This window comes from Leptonychotes weddellii, chromosome 2 (genome assembly GCF_054177405.1).
Source record: "Leptonychotes weddellii isolate Sample4059 chromosome 2, ASM5417740v2, whole genome shotgun sequence".
Classification (NCBI taxonomy): domain Eukaryota; kingdom Metazoa; phylum Chordata; class Mammalia; order Carnivora; family Phocidae; genus Leptonychotes; species Leptonychotes weddellii.
Window position 1 is genome coordinate 149,395,173 of NC_138370.1, and position 16,473 is coordinate 149,411,645.

The following is a 16,473-nucleotide window of genomic DNA, read 5'->3' on the forward strand; positions in this document are numbered from 1 at the left end:
GTCTTGATCACTACAGCTTTGTAATATAACTTGAAGTCCGGAATTGTGATGCCTCCCACTCTATTTTTCTTTTTCAAGGTTGCTTTGGCTATTTGGGGTCTTTTGTGGTTCCATACAAATTTTAGGATTGTTTGTTCTAGTTCTGTGAAAAATGCTGTTGGTATTTAGATAGGCATTGCATTATATGTGTAGATTACTTCAGGTAGGATAGACATTTTAACAATATTTGTTCTTCTAATCTGTAAGTATGAAATGTCTTGTGCGTCATTTCTTTGTGTCATCTTCAATTTCTTTCATCAGTGTTTGATAGTTTTCAGAGTACAGGTCTTTCACCTCTTGGGATAGGTTTATTCCTAGGTATCTTACTGGTTTTGGTGCAATAGTAAGTGGAATTGATTCCTTAATTTCTCTTTCTGCTGCTTCATTATTGGTGTATCGAAATCAATACATTTCTGTATGTTGATTTTATATCCTGTGACTTTACTGAATTTGTTTATCTGTTCTAGCAGTTTTTTGGAGTCTTTTAGGATTTTATATATGGTATTGTGTCATCTGCAAATAGTGGAACTTTTATTTCTTCTTTACTGATTTGGGTGCATTTCATTTCTTTTTCTTGTCTGATTGCTGTGGCTAGGACTTTCAATACTATGTTAAATAAAAGTGGTGAGATTGGACATCCTTCAATTGTTCCTGAACTTAGGGGAAGGCCTCTCGGTTTTTCTCCATAAAAGATGATGTTAGCTGTGGGTTCTTTTTTATATGCCTTTATTATGTTGAGGTATGTTCACTCTAAACCTACTTTGTTGAGGATTTTTTTATGAATGGATATTGTACTTTGTCAGATGCCTTTTCTGCATCTCTTGAAATGATCATATGGTTCTTATCCTTTCTCTTATCGATGTGATGTATCACATTGATTGATTTGAGAACATTGAACCACCCTTGCAACCCAGGAACAATCCCACTTGATCATGGTGATTTTTTAAAATGTACTGTTGGATTTGATTTGCTAGTGTTTTATTGAGAATTTTTGCATCCACATTCATCAGGGATATTGGCTTGTAGTTCTTTTTTTTAGAGGAGTCTTAATTTGGTTTTGGTATCAGGGTAATGCTGGCCTCATAGAATGAATTTAAATGTTTTCCTTCCTTTTCTATTTTTTGGAATAGTTTGAGAAGAATGGGTATTAACTCTTCTTAAAATGCTTGGTAGAATTCACCTGTGAAGCCATCTGGCCCTGGACTTTTGTTCGTTGGGAGTTTTTTGATTACTGATTCAACTTCTTTGCTGGTTATCAATCTGTTCAAATTTTCTATTTCTTCTTGTTTCAGTTTTGGTAATTTATATGTTTCTGGGAATTTATCAATTTCTTCCAGGTTGTCCCATTTGTTGGCATATTTTTCTCATAATATTTTCTTATAATTGTATTTCTGTGGTGTTGTAATTTCTCCTCTCTCATTTGTGATTTTTTTATTTGGGTCCTTTCTCTTTTCTTTTTGATAAGTCTTTCTTTTTGACAAGTCTGGCTTTGATAAGAACAGAACAACAATCTGTTCTATTGTTTTTTTTAGTTTCTATATCATTTATCTCTGCCCTAATCTTTAGTATTTCCCTCCTTCTAGTTTTAGGCTTTGTTTGTTGTTCTTTTTCTAGCTCCTTTAGGTCTAAGGTTAAGTTGTTTATTTGAGATTTTTTCTTGTTTCCTAAAGTAGACCTGTATTGCTATATACTTACCTCTTAGGACTGCTTGTGCTGCATCTCAAAGGTTTTGGACCATTGTATTTTCATTTTTATTTGTTTTCATGTATTTTTAAAATTTCTTCTTTTTTTTAATTTAAATTTTGCTTAATTAACATGCAGTGCAATATTAGTTTCTGGAGTAGAATTCAGTGATTCATCGCTTACATACAACACCCAGTGCTCATCATTAATTTCTTCTTTGATTTCCTGGTTGACCCATTCATTGTTTAGTAGCATGTTGTTTAACCTCCATGTATTTGTGGTCTTCCCAAATGTTTTCTTTTGGTTGACTTCTAGTTTCAAAGTGTTGTGGTCAGAAAAGATGCATGGTATGATTTCAATCCTTTTGTATTTGTTGAGGCCTGTTTTGTGACCTAATATGTTATCTATTCTGGAGAATGTTCCATGAGCACTTGAAAATAATGTGTATTCTGCTGTTTTACGATGGAATGTTCTGAATATATCTGTTAAATCCATCTGATCCAGTGTGTCATTTAAAGTCAATTTTTCCTTGTTGATTTTCTGTTTAGATGATCTGTCCATTGATGTAAGTGGGGTGTTAAAGTCCCCTACTATTACTGTATTATTATTGACTATTCCTTTATGTTTGTTATTAACTATTTTATATATTTGGATGCTCCCATGTTGCATGCATATTTACAATTGTTAGATCTTTTTCTTGGATTGTACCCTTCATTACAATATAGTGCTGTTCTTTACTCTTGTTACAAGTCTTTGTTTTTAAGTCCAGTTTGTCCAATATAAGTACTGTTACTCCAGCTTCCTTTTGACATCCATTTGCATCCATCCCCCTCACTTTTAATCTGCAGGTGTCTTTAGTTCTAAAATGAGTCTCTTGTAGGCAGCATATAGATGTCTTGTTTTTTTTTTTACCCATTCTGACACCCTATGTCTTTTGATTGGAGTGTTTGACATCCATTTGCATGATAAATGTTTCTCCATCCCCCTCACTTTCAATCTGCAGGTGTCTTTAGTTCTAAAATGAGTCTCTTGGGCGCCTGGGTGGCTCAGTTGGTTAAGTGACTGCCTTCGGCTCAGGTCATGATCCTGGAGTCCCAGGATCGAGTCCCGCATTGGGCTCCCTGCTCGGCGGGGAGTCTGCTTCTCCCTCTGACCCTCCCCCCTCTCATGTGCTTTCTCTCTCTCATTCTCTCTCTCTCAAATAAATAAATAAAATCTAAAAAAAAAAAAATAAAAAAATAAAAAAAAATAAAAAAAATAAAATGAGTCTCTTGTAGGCAGCATATAGATGGGTCTTGTTTTTTTTTTTTAATTTTTAATTCTACCAGAATGTTTAATCAATGACACATATAGTGTCCATACATCTTATTTTGGGCTTTTAAAAAAAACTGCCTGAATAAAGCATCCCATAGAATTTTTACCCCCCTTGATCATATATATTTTTTAATTGAAATTGTTATTTTGAGATAATTTTAGATTCACACAGAATTGTAAGAAGTAATACAGAGATATACCTTATACTTTTTTTTTTTTTTTTAGTTTTTTGATGTAGTGTTCCATGATTCATTGTTGGTGTATAACACCCAGTGCTCCATGCAACACATGCCCTCCTTAATACCCAGCACTGGGCTAACCCATCCCCTCACCTCCCTCCCTGGTCTTGCATTTTTTTTTATCCATTCTGACACCGTATGTCTTTTGATTGGAGCATTTAGTCCATTTACATTCAAAGTAATTATTGATAGATATGTATTTATTGCCATTTTATTACTTGTTTTGTGGTTGATTCTGGAGATTTTCTCTGATCCTTTCTTGTCATTTTTGGGCTCTCCTTTGTACTCAAAGAGTCTTCTTCAATATTTCTTGCAGGGCTGGTTTAGTGGTCACAAACCCCTTTAGTTTTTTTCTGTCTGGGAAACTCTCTATCTCTCCTTTTTATTCTGAATGATAGCTTTGCTGGATAGAGTATTCTTGGTTGCAGGTTTTTCCCATTCAGCACTTTGAGTATATCATGTCACTCTCTTCTGGCTTGCCAAGTTTCTGTTGAGAAATCTCCAGCTAGCCTTATGGGTCTTCTCTTGTAAATTAAGGACTCCTTCTGTCTTGCTGCTTTAAAGATTGTTTCTTTATCACTATATTTTGCAAATTTAATTATAATATGTCTTGGCATTGGCCTGCTTTTTTTGTTTTTTAAAAAAGATTTTATTTATTGGTTTGAGAGAGAGAGAGAGAGAGAGACCATGCACAAGTCGGGGTGGGGAGGGGTCAGTGGGAGAGGGAAAGCAGACTCACAGGGCTCAATCCTAGGACCCTGAGATCATGACCTGAGCCAAAGGCAGATGCTTGCTTAATCAACTAAATCACCCAGGCACCCCCCTTTTTTTGATTTTGATGGGAGTTCTCTGTGCCCCTGGATCTGGATGTCTGTTTCCTTCCCCAGATTAGGAAAGTTTTCAGCTATTATTTTCTCCAATAAGTTTTCTGCCCCCTTTTCTCTCTCTTTTTCTTTTGCGACTCCTATAATATGAATGTTATTATGTTTGATGGAGTCACTGAGTTCCCTAAGTCTATTCTCGTGTTGCACAATTCTTTTTCTCTTTTGTTTAGCTCCATTACTTTCCACTGTTTTGCTTCTAGGTCACTAATTCATTCCTCTGCCTCCTCCAGCCTGCTGTTCATTGCATCAAGCCTGTTTCCAATCTTGTTTATTGCACTCTTCATCTCTGATTGATTCTTTCTTAACTCTTTTATCTCTGTGGTAAGGGTCTTACTGATGTCTCCTATTTTTTTTCTCAAGCCCAGTGAATATACTTAGGATTGTTGCTTTAAATTCTCCATCATGGGGCGCCTGGGTGGCTCAGATGGTTAAGCATCTGCCTTCGGCTCAGGTCATGATCCCAGGGTCCTGGGATCGAGTCCCACATCGGGCTCCTTGCTCAGCAGGGAGTCTGCTTCTCCCTCTCCCTCTGCCTCTCCCCCTGCTTGTTCTCTCTCTGTCTCTCTTGCAAATGAATAAATAAAATCTTTAAGAAAATAAATAAATAAAATAAAAAAAATAAATTCTCCATCAGGCATGTTACTTATATCTGTTTCACTTAGTTCTCTGGCTGTGGCCTTATCTTGTTTTCATTTGGGATAAATTCCTCTGTCTTGGCATTTTGTCTAAGTTTCTGCCTTCTGTGTGTTTTAAAAGCCAGTATGTTTCCTGCTCCTGGAAGTAATAGCTATATGAAGAAGAGGTCATGTAGTGTCCAGGGCTTGATCCTTCAGGGAATGTCTCTGATGTGCACTGCATGTGCCCTGCTATTGTGTTTCAGTTGCTCTATTCTGCAGGCTAGTCATCTGCAGAGGCTCTCCTTGCCTGCTGTGTCAAATGTTTGGTCCTTGGCCTGAATGTGGCAAATTTTAACTAGGTGTGCTCTGATCTGCTTGTGAAATGAGACCTGATATCACTTCCACCAGGACTGAGACCCTGCAGAACTCTCAGGTCAGGAGATGTGGTGTGAGTAGGAGTTTGTGCTGGTCTTCTCAGTGAGGGGCTTGCTGAGCTGGGACTGAGGCAAGCTTGACTGAGAAGGGCAGCCTAGCTGGAGAGCAGGTGTGTGGGGCTTGGTGTCAGCAAGTTAGGCAGCTAGTGTCAGTGCTGCGCTGCCTCCTGCTGGTGGCTCTGTGTCTATCCTGAGGGGCGGGGAAGGGAAATTGCACCAGCCAGCTCCTTTGTTCCCTGAGAGGAGTCTTCATGAGCACTGCCTCTCAGGGACATGCTCTGAGAAGAGCAAATAATCTTCCCACTGTGTGCCTCAGGTGCTCTTCAGACTGCTATTTCCATGCCATCTGCTCCCCCCACCCCCAGGTTGTTTGCCTGCCTTCTCTCCAGGAGCAGGGCAGTGTCCTCCAGGTTCTGTCTCAGCCAAGCCTACTGACCTTTCAAAATCCAGGCTTTAAGCCCTCCTGGTTGCAAGAACTCACGGAATTCAGCCCCTCTCATTTTCCAAGCCCAGCACTTTGGGGAATCATTCTCCTTGTACATTCCCCTGTGTGTCTCTTGTTCTCTCTCTTGCCCTTCTCTATGACCATGGCTTCTTCCCCTCCACAGCACCCGTGATCCATTTCTCCCCTAAGCCATGTCTCTGCCTTTTCTCTCCCTTTAGTTGTGGAGTTTGTTCTGTCAGTCTTCAGGTTGATTTCTGGGGTAATAGGATGATTTGATAGTTATCTAGTTGTGTTCATGGGATGAGACAAGCCTAGAGTCCTCCTACTCTGCCATCATCTTCCCTTTCTTCCATTGGACTTTTTTAGATTTCACATATAAATGATATCATACAGTAATTGTCTTTCTCTGTCTATCTTATCTCACTTAGTATAATGTGCTCAAGTGCATTCATGTTGTTACAAATAGCAGGATATTCTCCTTTCTCATAAGTAAATAATATTCCATTGTATATGTAACACATCTTTATTCATTCACCCATTGATGGGCACTTGGGTTGTTTCCATATCTTGGCTATTGTGAATAATACTGTGATAAACATGGGAATGCAGATATCTCTGTGAGCTCCTGTTTTCATTTCCTTTGGATATCTACCCAGAAGTGGAATTGTTGAATGATATGGTCTATTTTTAATTTTTGAGGATCCTTCACAGGGGATAGACTAATTCACATACCAACAGTATATAAGGGTTCCTTTTTTTTTTTTAACCACACCAAGAAATTTAATTTAAAGTGGTTTTGAGATAATGTGCTATTAGACACCAAGCAGAGGTAAACACCAATCCTCTCTGGAGGAAAACATCTTCAAATTAGATCTCAAATAATTTCCCAAACAAAATTCTAAGGAACATGAGCTGCTATCAAAAATCATAAAACATGAAGACTTAATAGACAAGAGTCAACAGAGACAAAAAAGCAGAATCAGATCTTTAAAGAATCCAGATTGGGGTTATGAGATATATAATATAAAGTAAGTATTTAGTTTGTTTCAATAAAAATGGTATCAAAAAGTATGAGTAAGAAACAAGACTATTAAAAATAATCAGGCAGATTTATGAATCACTGTATTATATACCTGAAACTAATATAACACTGTATGTTAACTATACTGGAATTTAAAATTAAATTAAACTTAATTTAATTTAATTTAGTTTAAAAAATATAATCACATAGGGGCACCTGGATGGCTCAGTCGGTTAAGTGTCTGCCTTTGGCTTAGGTCATGATCCCAGGGTCCTGGGGTTGAGCCCTGCATTGGGCACCCTGCTCAGCTGGGAGCCTACTTCTCCCTTTCCCTCTGCCTGCTGTCCCCCTACCCCCCACTTGTGCTCTCTCCCCCTCTCTTTGTCAAATAAATAAATAAAATCTTTAAAAAAAATGTAATCAGGTAGATTTGAAAAAGAATCAACTCAAAATTCTAATTATGAAAATATAATAACATGAAGTAGAAACACAAGGAATGGAATAAACGAATCAGACACAATTGAATAGTGAATTAATGAATGGGAATATAGATCTGAATAAATTAAAGAGAATACAGCACAGAGAGCCAGAGAAAGAGAAAATATGAAACAGAGGTTAAGAGACAGAGAGAACAAGGGGAGAGATCTCTAACTAAAGCTACCAAAGGAAAGAAGAGATAGAATGGGGAAAAGGCAATGTTTGAATCCTCAGATTCAGGAAACCTAACAAGTCCCAAAGAGAATAAATACAAAATTCCATAGAACATGAAAACTAAAGAGCTCTTAAAAATAGCCATAGATACAGACTGATTGTCTTCAAAGGAACAAGAATTAGCCTGGCAGCTCATTTCTTGAAAGAAACAATGAAATTCAGAGGCCAGTGGAATAATGTCTGCAAAGTACAGAGGTAAAATTAATGTCAAGCTGGAATTGATGAGTTGTACATTTTCGCATGAGTGAAAACAGAGAGTTTACAATCAGCAGATTTTCAGTGAAGGAATTTATAGAGAATTAACTTCAGGAGAAAAACGATGATCTTAGAAGGGAGGCCAGAGATGCAAGAAATGGCAGGGAAAAGACCCTTAATAATTATAAGCATGTGGATTTATCTAAATAAATCTTGAAAAGATTAACTGCATAAAACAAAAATAACTACTCAATTGTGTGTCAATGATAAAACAAGATAGAGCTAAAATGCTGTACAAAAATAGCATTCCCTTCGGAAGCAGTAGGTGAGAATCCATTTTGTTGCTAGTGCCAACAGGATCTTTTAAGGAATATGTTTTCAGTTTGTTAGTGATATATGGAAATACAATTAACTTTTGAATATCAATTTTATTCTTTGTCATTTTATAAACTTCCTTATTAACTTTTATTTCTTATAAATCTTTCAGGCTTTCTATGTAGATATGCATAGCAACTGTAAATAATAACAACTTTATTTCTTGATTTCCAATCCTTATACAGTAATTTCTTGTACTTTTTTTTAAGATAAATGTGGCTTCCTACCCCACACTGTACCCAATTCTGGATAGATGAAGAACATACATGGGGGCTTCTGGGTGGCCCAGTCAGTTAGTTAAGCATCTGACTCTTGATTTTGGCTCAGGTCATGATCTCAGGGTCATGAGATGGAGACCTGTATCGGGCTCTGGGCTTGGTGTGGAGCCTGCTTAAGATTCTCTCTCTCCCTCTGCCCCTCACCACTCACGTTCTCTCTCTCTCTTAAAAAAAAAAAAAGAACATAAATGTAAAAGGCAAAACTTTAAAACTTTTAGAAGATCTTTTTAACTTTAAGGGAGACAGATTTCTTAAATGAGGCACAAAGCACAAATTGTAAAGAAATGATTGATAGCTTTGCTGCATTCAAATTAAGAGCTTCTTTTAACTAAGAGATCATAAAGAAAATGAATGATAAGGCATAATCTATGAGAAGATATCTTAATAAAATAATTAAAGAATTTCTCGGGACACCTGGGTGACTCAGTTGGTTAAGTGCCTGACTCTCAGTTTGGGCTCAGGTCATGATCTGTGTCGTGAGCTTGATCAAGCCCTGTGTCAGCTTCTGTGCTCAGCCCTGGAGTCTGGTTGAGATTCTCTGCTTTTCCATTTCCCTCTGCCCCTCCCCATTCCTGTACACACAGGCGTGCTCTCTCTCTCTAATAAATAAATAAAATGTTTTTTAAAAAATTAAGAAAATAAAGAACTTCTTAAAATTTTAAACAGAAAAATTAAAGAACTCCTAAACAGTAATAAGAAAAAGACAAACAGGGGCGCCTGGGTGGCTCAGTTGGTTAAGCGGCAGGTCATGATCTCAGGACCCTGGGATCGAGCTCCGCATCTGATCTCTGCTCAGTGGGGAGTCTGCTTCTCCGTCTCCCTCTGTGCTGCCTCTCCCTCTCTCACTATCAAATAAATAAAATCTTTAAAAAAAAAATGAAAGAAAAAGACAACCTAATAGAAAAAATGGAAAAGTAGAAAAAAAAAAAGAAAATACATTTTTAAACCGTGGTAAGATTCTATTTAACACTCACTGAATTGGCAAAACTTGAAAAGCCTTGGCCAAGATGTATGTCATTGGGAACTTTTATACATCACACGTAAGAGTATTAATTGGTACAATCACTTCATATAATGATTTGACATTTTCTTGAAAAATCAAAGATGGGGGCGCCTGGGTGGCTCAGTCATTAAACATCTGCCTTCGGCTCAGGTCATGATCCCAGGGTCCTGGGATCGAGCCCTGCATCGGGCTCCCTGCTCCGCGGGAAGCCTGCTTCTCCCTCTCCCGCTCCCCCTGCTTGTGTTCCTGCTCTCGCTCTCTCTGTCAAATAAATAAATAAAATCTTTAAAAAAAATCAAAGATGCACATACTGAATACCCAGCAATTTTACTCAGTATGTATACTAGAGAAATTTCTGTATTTTTGTACTAGCAGATATGTTTATGAATATTCATAGTAGCATTATTCAAAAATACAATTTATTGAGATAAAATTTACATATAATAAAATACTCTCATTTTAAGTATATAGTTCAAAGTTTGACAAATGTTTACACAAATGTAACTAAATAACCACAATCAAGATATAAAATTTTCCAACACCCCCAAAGGTCCCTCTTTCTCTTCTGTATAAGGACCCTTCTCCCACTATCAATATACTTTTCTGGGGCACCTGGGTGGCTCAGTCGTTAAGCGTCTGCCTTCGGCTCAGGTCATGACCCCAGGGTCCTGGGATCGAGCCCCACATCGGGCTCCCTGCTCGGCGGGAAGCCTGCTTCTCCCTCTCCCACTCCCCCTGCTTGTGTTCCCCCTCTCGCTGTGTCTCTCTCTGTCAAATAAATAAAATCTTTCAAAATATATATATACTTTTCTATTTTCTAGGATTTCATATAAATGGAATAACGAACTATGTAATCATTTGTATCTGGCTTCTTTCCCTTGACATAATGCACTTGAGGTTCATTTTGTACATGTTGTTTGGATCAGTATTTTCTTGCTTTTTGTAGCTGAGTAGTATTCTGTTATATAGATATGTCAGGAATTGCTTTAATATTCACTAGTTTTGGGCTTTTGGATTGTTTCCAGTTCTTGGCTATTACAAATAAAAAAGCTGCCATGAAAATACATGTACAGGTATTTCGATTTTTCTTGTGTAAATTCCTAGGAGTAGAATTATTGGGTTATGGGCGCCTGGGTGGCTCAGTTTGTTAAGCGACTGCCTTCGGCTCAGGTCATGATCCTGGAGTCCCTGGATCGAGTCCCGCATCGGGCTCCCTGCTCGGCAGGGAGCCCGCTTCTCCCTCTGACCCTCCCCCCTCTCATGTGCTCTCTGTCTCTCTCATTCTCTCTATCTCAAATAAATAAATAAAATCTTTTAAAAAAAAAAAGAATTATTGGGTTATATACTAAGTGTATATTTAACACATAAGAAATATAAACCTGTTTCCCAAAGTGGTTGCACTATTTTACGTTCCCACCAGCAATGTATGAGGGCTATGGTTCATAGCAGCATTATTCATAACAGCAAAAATAGAAACAACCCAAATGTTTACTGTCAGAAGAATGAATAAATTGTGGTTTATTCATTCAAAAGAATACCACAGACAATTAAATTAACCATAGCTATATGCAGCAACATGACTAAAACATATTAAAAAAGGCTAGTCATAGATGAATACATAAAGTATATTACCTGTATATATATACATGTCTAAAATATGCTAAATGAAACAATGTTATTTAGAAATATATACATTTTGGAAAGACTTTAAGATAAAGCAAAGGAGTGATAAACACAAAATTCATGATGGTGGTTAACCTCTGGGAAAGGGTATGTAGGGATGGGAAGGGATAAGGTGCTTGCAGATATTGGTAATACTGGTAATATTGATATCATTAATTTGCACAATAGATACATGGTGTTTATCTTTATTATTCTTTAACTGGCACCAACATTTTACATACGCTTATATATGATAAAGTTTTATAACAGAAGTTAAAAAAGAAAATAAAGATAGTTGATGTTTCTTTAGTCTTACTCTCTGGTTTTCTTAAAAAAAAAAAAAGATTGACTTGAGCATTTGTCCTATACTGTAATATATTTTCCTAATTCTATTTAGTATTCTATATACTTATGCTGAGAGATTGCAGTTATAGTACGGGAATAATTCTGGAATGCATTTCTATCTGTGGGAGTAAGAATTTAGATGTCTGACTCTCAACAATATTAATAGCAGTAATTAAATTCATATATCCTTGTTTATGGAGATGAGAATATAGCTCACCTGATAACAAAAATGATTGAATAGAATTCATTATTTCTTAAAATTATACCAGGGAAGGATATATCTTCTATTTATTTCCTTTCCAATTGAATTATTTAAGACTAAGGTTGGGCGCCTGGGTGGCTCAGTTGGTTAAGCGACTGCCTTCGGCTCAGGTCGTGATCCCAGGGTCCTGGGATCGAGTCCCGCATCGGGCTCCCTGCTCTGCGGGGAGCCTGCTTCTCCCTCTCCCACTCCCCCTGCTTGTGTTCCCTCTCTCGCTGTGTCTCTCTCTGTCAAATAAATAAATAAAATCTTTAAAAAAAAAATAAAATAAAACTAAGGTTTAAAAACCATCATAAAATGACCTCACAGTCAAATATAAAGGATATATCATTAATTCTAGAAAGCCTAGATGGTCACTTACTGGATAAGAGGACTGTAATATAGACAGTAAAAATTTCCCTCTATTTCCCGATCTTGGTTGTATCATAGGATTACAGGTTCAAGAAATGGAAAATTTTGTAAGATCAAAAATGCCAGTGAGTAAAATGGAAACACGGCAAGAAATGTTTTTGTGTGTTTTGGTAGTATAAAAAAACCATAGGTTATAGAGTTCCATCAGATGGTAAATTTCTATGTCCTTCCTGAGACTTTATTACCAAAGACAGTTGTTTTAAAAATTAGTTATAATTTGATCACAACTTCGTCTATAAATATATTAAGACATAAAATTGTGGGTTTGAGTAAAATACCATCTTCTCCCCAAAAAAACCTTTATAGCAACTCAAGTATGAAATGTGTTTATCGCTGGAAATCACATGTGAATTATTGCAGAAACAACTTCAAATGTAGAGGGCTGGTAATAAGCCTCTAATTTTATTAAATAAAAATATAATCATCAGCAATGAGACACTTATGGAATTACTATTAAAGTACAAATTCCACACATAAAAAATTCTTTAATATCAATCAATTGCCTGGTTTTCTCTTAAGATTGAACTAAGTTCTATGACTAAGAGTAATCGTAAGAACTAAAGTGATTCTTTCATTGTGCTCCACATTATTTAGAAAAATTACAAAATTTATTTTGCCCTATATGATTACACAAGAAATGGTAAAGAAAGCCACATAAAGGTACAATTGAGCATGTAAGTTATTTTCTCATACTAGCAAATGATTGTCAGACTAGGGACACCTGAGAGAAAGGTTACCTATTCCTTAAATGATATTACTGCTAAATAGGGATTCTCGATTTTTATAGAGTGAGCTTTAATTACTTGTATGAATTGAACCACAGATAATCCTACCCTAAATGAAGGGTATGGGATTTGAATTACTAATTTTCACTTTGGAATGTAGGTTCAAATATTTTTAAAAAGATTTATTTATTTATTTGACAGAGAGAGAGCATGAGCATGAGTGGGGGGAGGGGCAGAAGGAGGGAATCTTCAAGCAGACTCTGCACTGAGTGTGGAACCCAACGCAGGGCTCGATCCCCCACCTGAGCAGAAACCACGAGTCAGTCGCTTAACTGACTGAGCCACCCAGGCATCCCTACAGGTTTGAATTTTAAATAATATACATTTGTACACATTTCAAAAGTGTTCTCATATGTACTATACCACTTGATGTTACTATAACCGTATGAGGTTAGCAGGATCTAGAGTTACTATCTCTATTTTGCTGATGAGAAAACAAGACTTACAGAGATAAAGTAAATTGTCCAAGTATCTTGCCTGATGACAGATATAGCACTAGAGTCCTTATCTTTTATTTTGAATGTAGTGTTCTTATCTTTTATTTTGAATGTAGTTTTTTATTTTGTAGTTCCTTATCTTTTATTTTGAATGTAGTGTTCTTATCTTTTATTTTGAATGTAGTGTCCTTCCTTTTGTATCATCATTTCTATACCTGATGTCTGTCTTCAGACAAAAGTAAAAATTATGATGTCATCCAGTTAAATTTCATCTTTGGATGAAAGGTAGATTGAATGATGGCTACCAAAGATATCCTGTGCTAAAGCCTGGAACTTGTACATGTTACCTTACAAGGAAAAAAGGTCTCTACAGGTGTGGTTAACTTCAGGATCTTGAGATGGGGAAATACTTCTGCATTACCCAGGTGGAACCTAAATCCAATCACAAGTGTCCTATATAAGATGGTTATAAGAGAGAGGCAGAGAGAGATGACACAGACAGAAGAGTAGAAGACAGAGACACAGAGGAGAAGGCAATGTAACCAGAAAGTCAGAGATTGGAGTGATGTGGCCACAAGCCAAGGAATACCAACAGCCAGCAAAAGTTGGAAGAAGGGCAAGGAACCGAGTCTTCTCGAGTCTTCCAAGGGATGGTGGTCATGCAAACATCTAGATTTCAGACCAGCTAAATTAGTGTTGAACTTTGGCCTCTAGAGCTTTCTCAGGAGAGAATGGTTAAAATGTTAGGGTTTCCAAGAACATCTTTAGTTCTCTTCTCCGAAAATTAATAGGGAATGTTTATAAATCTTTAAAAGAAATATTTAAATGAAGTAGATGTTGTTAATTCATATAAAAACAATCTTGTCACTGACAAGCTGAAATGTACTGTATCCACCTAAGAAAAACTGAGAGCTTATTGTGTATTTATTGGAATGACAAAACCTCAGAATATAATAGTAAATAATTTTTTTTTCCTTTATAGGAAATATATTGGAGCTATCATGTCTGGAAGTGTGTTTGCAACCTAATTTCAACTATTCACTCCGCTCTTTAAATTTTTCTTTTGTGACTTTTCTGAAACCAGTAAGAGAAACTCAGACTATTATGGGCATCTTTCTAAATCACTCCAACTTTCAAAACGTCACCAGGATTTGCCAAGGCATCACAAGTGAATTGAAAATGTGCTCCTCATGTTTAGCTTGCGAGTCCAAAAAAAGTCTGGATTTTATTTCTCAGGAACAAACATCAAAAGGTAAATGTAAAGTGATAATAAAGTTTATCAAGAATAAATTACCTTAGTCTGTTAAAAAAGTAATAATATATTCCAATTTAAAATCCAATGGTATCAAAACCCTCAGCAAGTGTGGCTTTTGATGAGTGATTTGTAGGGCTTTGGGATACTGCTTATTCTTGGTTTACTTTATCAAAAACAAAATACCTACTTTTAAAATACATCATATGCCACCATAATTTATGTACATTTGATGGTTAAAAGAGTATTTAGCATGCTCTCTTCAAAGGTATTGAATTTTTAAAAATTAAAAGAGTAAAATCAAACTTGGATTTTCTAAGAAATCATTAAATCTTTGACACATTTGTACCTTCTCCTGCCTAACATGTATCCACTGTATTTGAATTGTCTTTTTACTTGTCTAAATGTCTGCTCAATGTTGGGGACTTTGTCTTTGTTCACCATATTTCTAGATCCTTACATAATGCCTTACATCAGGTGCTCAATATATATTTAATGAATAAACAAATGAAAGAATAACTATGTATTATGTGTAATGTGTAACTGAATCCTGCATCTATTTTGAGATCAATATATATTATTTAATTAAATCAAATCAACTTGCATGACTGAGAAATTAAATAACTCATTTGTAGTCAGAAAATATACTGGTGGCCTCAGGCCCAAGCATCAAATTTATTATTTATACCTATTTGGTGAGATTGCTTCCTGTATCGCTCCATATTGGCGTCTTTCCCCATTCTTTCAGAATGGGAATGAGATTTCTTGGCATTGACTTTGGATGAAGTATAAAACCTATCTTTTTCTGGGTTCTTACTCAAGTAGTGCTATAGCTGTTGCAGGGTTCTGGGTCAAATTCACCAGAAAGCAAGTTGGGGAAATACCTTTATGGTGATAGAGACCGAGGAAGTGTTTTAAGGCTTGGTAACTCCAGATGCTATTTCTCTGCCTCCTGGAAATGTAGGACAGTGCTTTGATAAGTTATGTCTGTGTAACATACTACCTTGAAACTCAATGGCTTAAAACAATGGCAATCATTTTATTCTTTTTCTTCCTTCCTTGTGTTCTTTCTTCCCCCCCACCCCGCTCCTCCTCTTCCTCCTCCTCCTTCTCCTTCTTCCTCTCTGGTTGGCCAGGACTTCAGAATGGGCATAATGGGGGCATTTCTGGCTTGGAGCATTATAACCTGTCGCACAGATGTCTATATTTCTTTGAGATTCTATTTCAACCCTACTATTATCTGGTTTTCACAATCTTAAAAAAATGTAAGCACTTTAATCATTATTTTTAGTGCAGTGAACTTCTTATTTTGACTTTTTTTTTGTAGAGGAAGGATGGTATTTAGTTTTGAGTGGTGTGTGTTTTCTTACTATGTATTACTATTTTGCAAATAACATTTTCTTAATCTCTTTCTAGTTCTTATCATGAAAGGATCAATGGAAGTGAAGGCAAATGATTTTCGTTCACCTTGTCAACATTTTAACTTCACTGTAGCTCCTATAGCTGATCCCTTGGAAGAATATAACATTACTTGTAATCTAAAAACCCGCACGAGAAGGCCAGCCATCACGGAGGAAGATTCACCCAAGGAAAAGTCTATGAACCATACTTGTAGGACTATGGAATACCTGAATAATTGTACACATATCTCCTTGCACCTAGAAATGGATGTCAAAAGTAAGTATTTAAGGAAGTTAGAGGAAAAAGAGAATTAGATACAAAGTTAAATAAAGGCTAACACATTAACTTCATTAAAAGTTAAATATTTGAAAAATTTTGTTGTTGCAATAATATGACTGGAAAGAATGCTAGTCCTTTTATCTGTTCATTCCTGAGGCCTAGCTGGACTCAGAAGCAGAGGAGGCATCTGTGGGTTGTGATTTGAGGGACACTAGAAAGACCTCAGAGTAACTTCGGACATGCCTGTTAGCTGTGCTTGAAGCAACGCTGCCACACCTGGGTATTAAAGGGTGAAATTTATTTTTAAATATAATATCCATCATTGTGATGGGCTATTAAAATCATATTTTGAATTGACTTATATCTTCTCCTAGAGTCGAGAACCAGGACTGAATACAATG

General features: G+C 36.5%; 1 protein-coding gene across 2 annotated transcripts in view; it reads left to right on the plus strand.

The window, feature by feature from the left end:
- The window catches only part of TMEM156 (transmembrane protein 156), a 45,398-nt gene that overhangs the window by 6,088 nt on the left and 22,837 nt on the right, over window positions 1–16,473 (plus strand). For both annotated transcript variants that reach the window (XR_014143061.1, XM_006732305.3), the window contains exons 2-3: window positions 14,123–14,392; window positions 15,809–16,069. Coding sequence is in view for 1 of the 2 variants with exons in the window: in XM_006732305.3 (XP_006732368.1) it covers window positions 14,123–14,392; window positions 15,809–16,069 (531 nt within the window). In the remaining variant the exon portion in view is untranslated. The remainder of the gene's footprint in view (window positions 1–14,122; window positions 14,393–15,808; window positions 16,070–16,473) is intronic.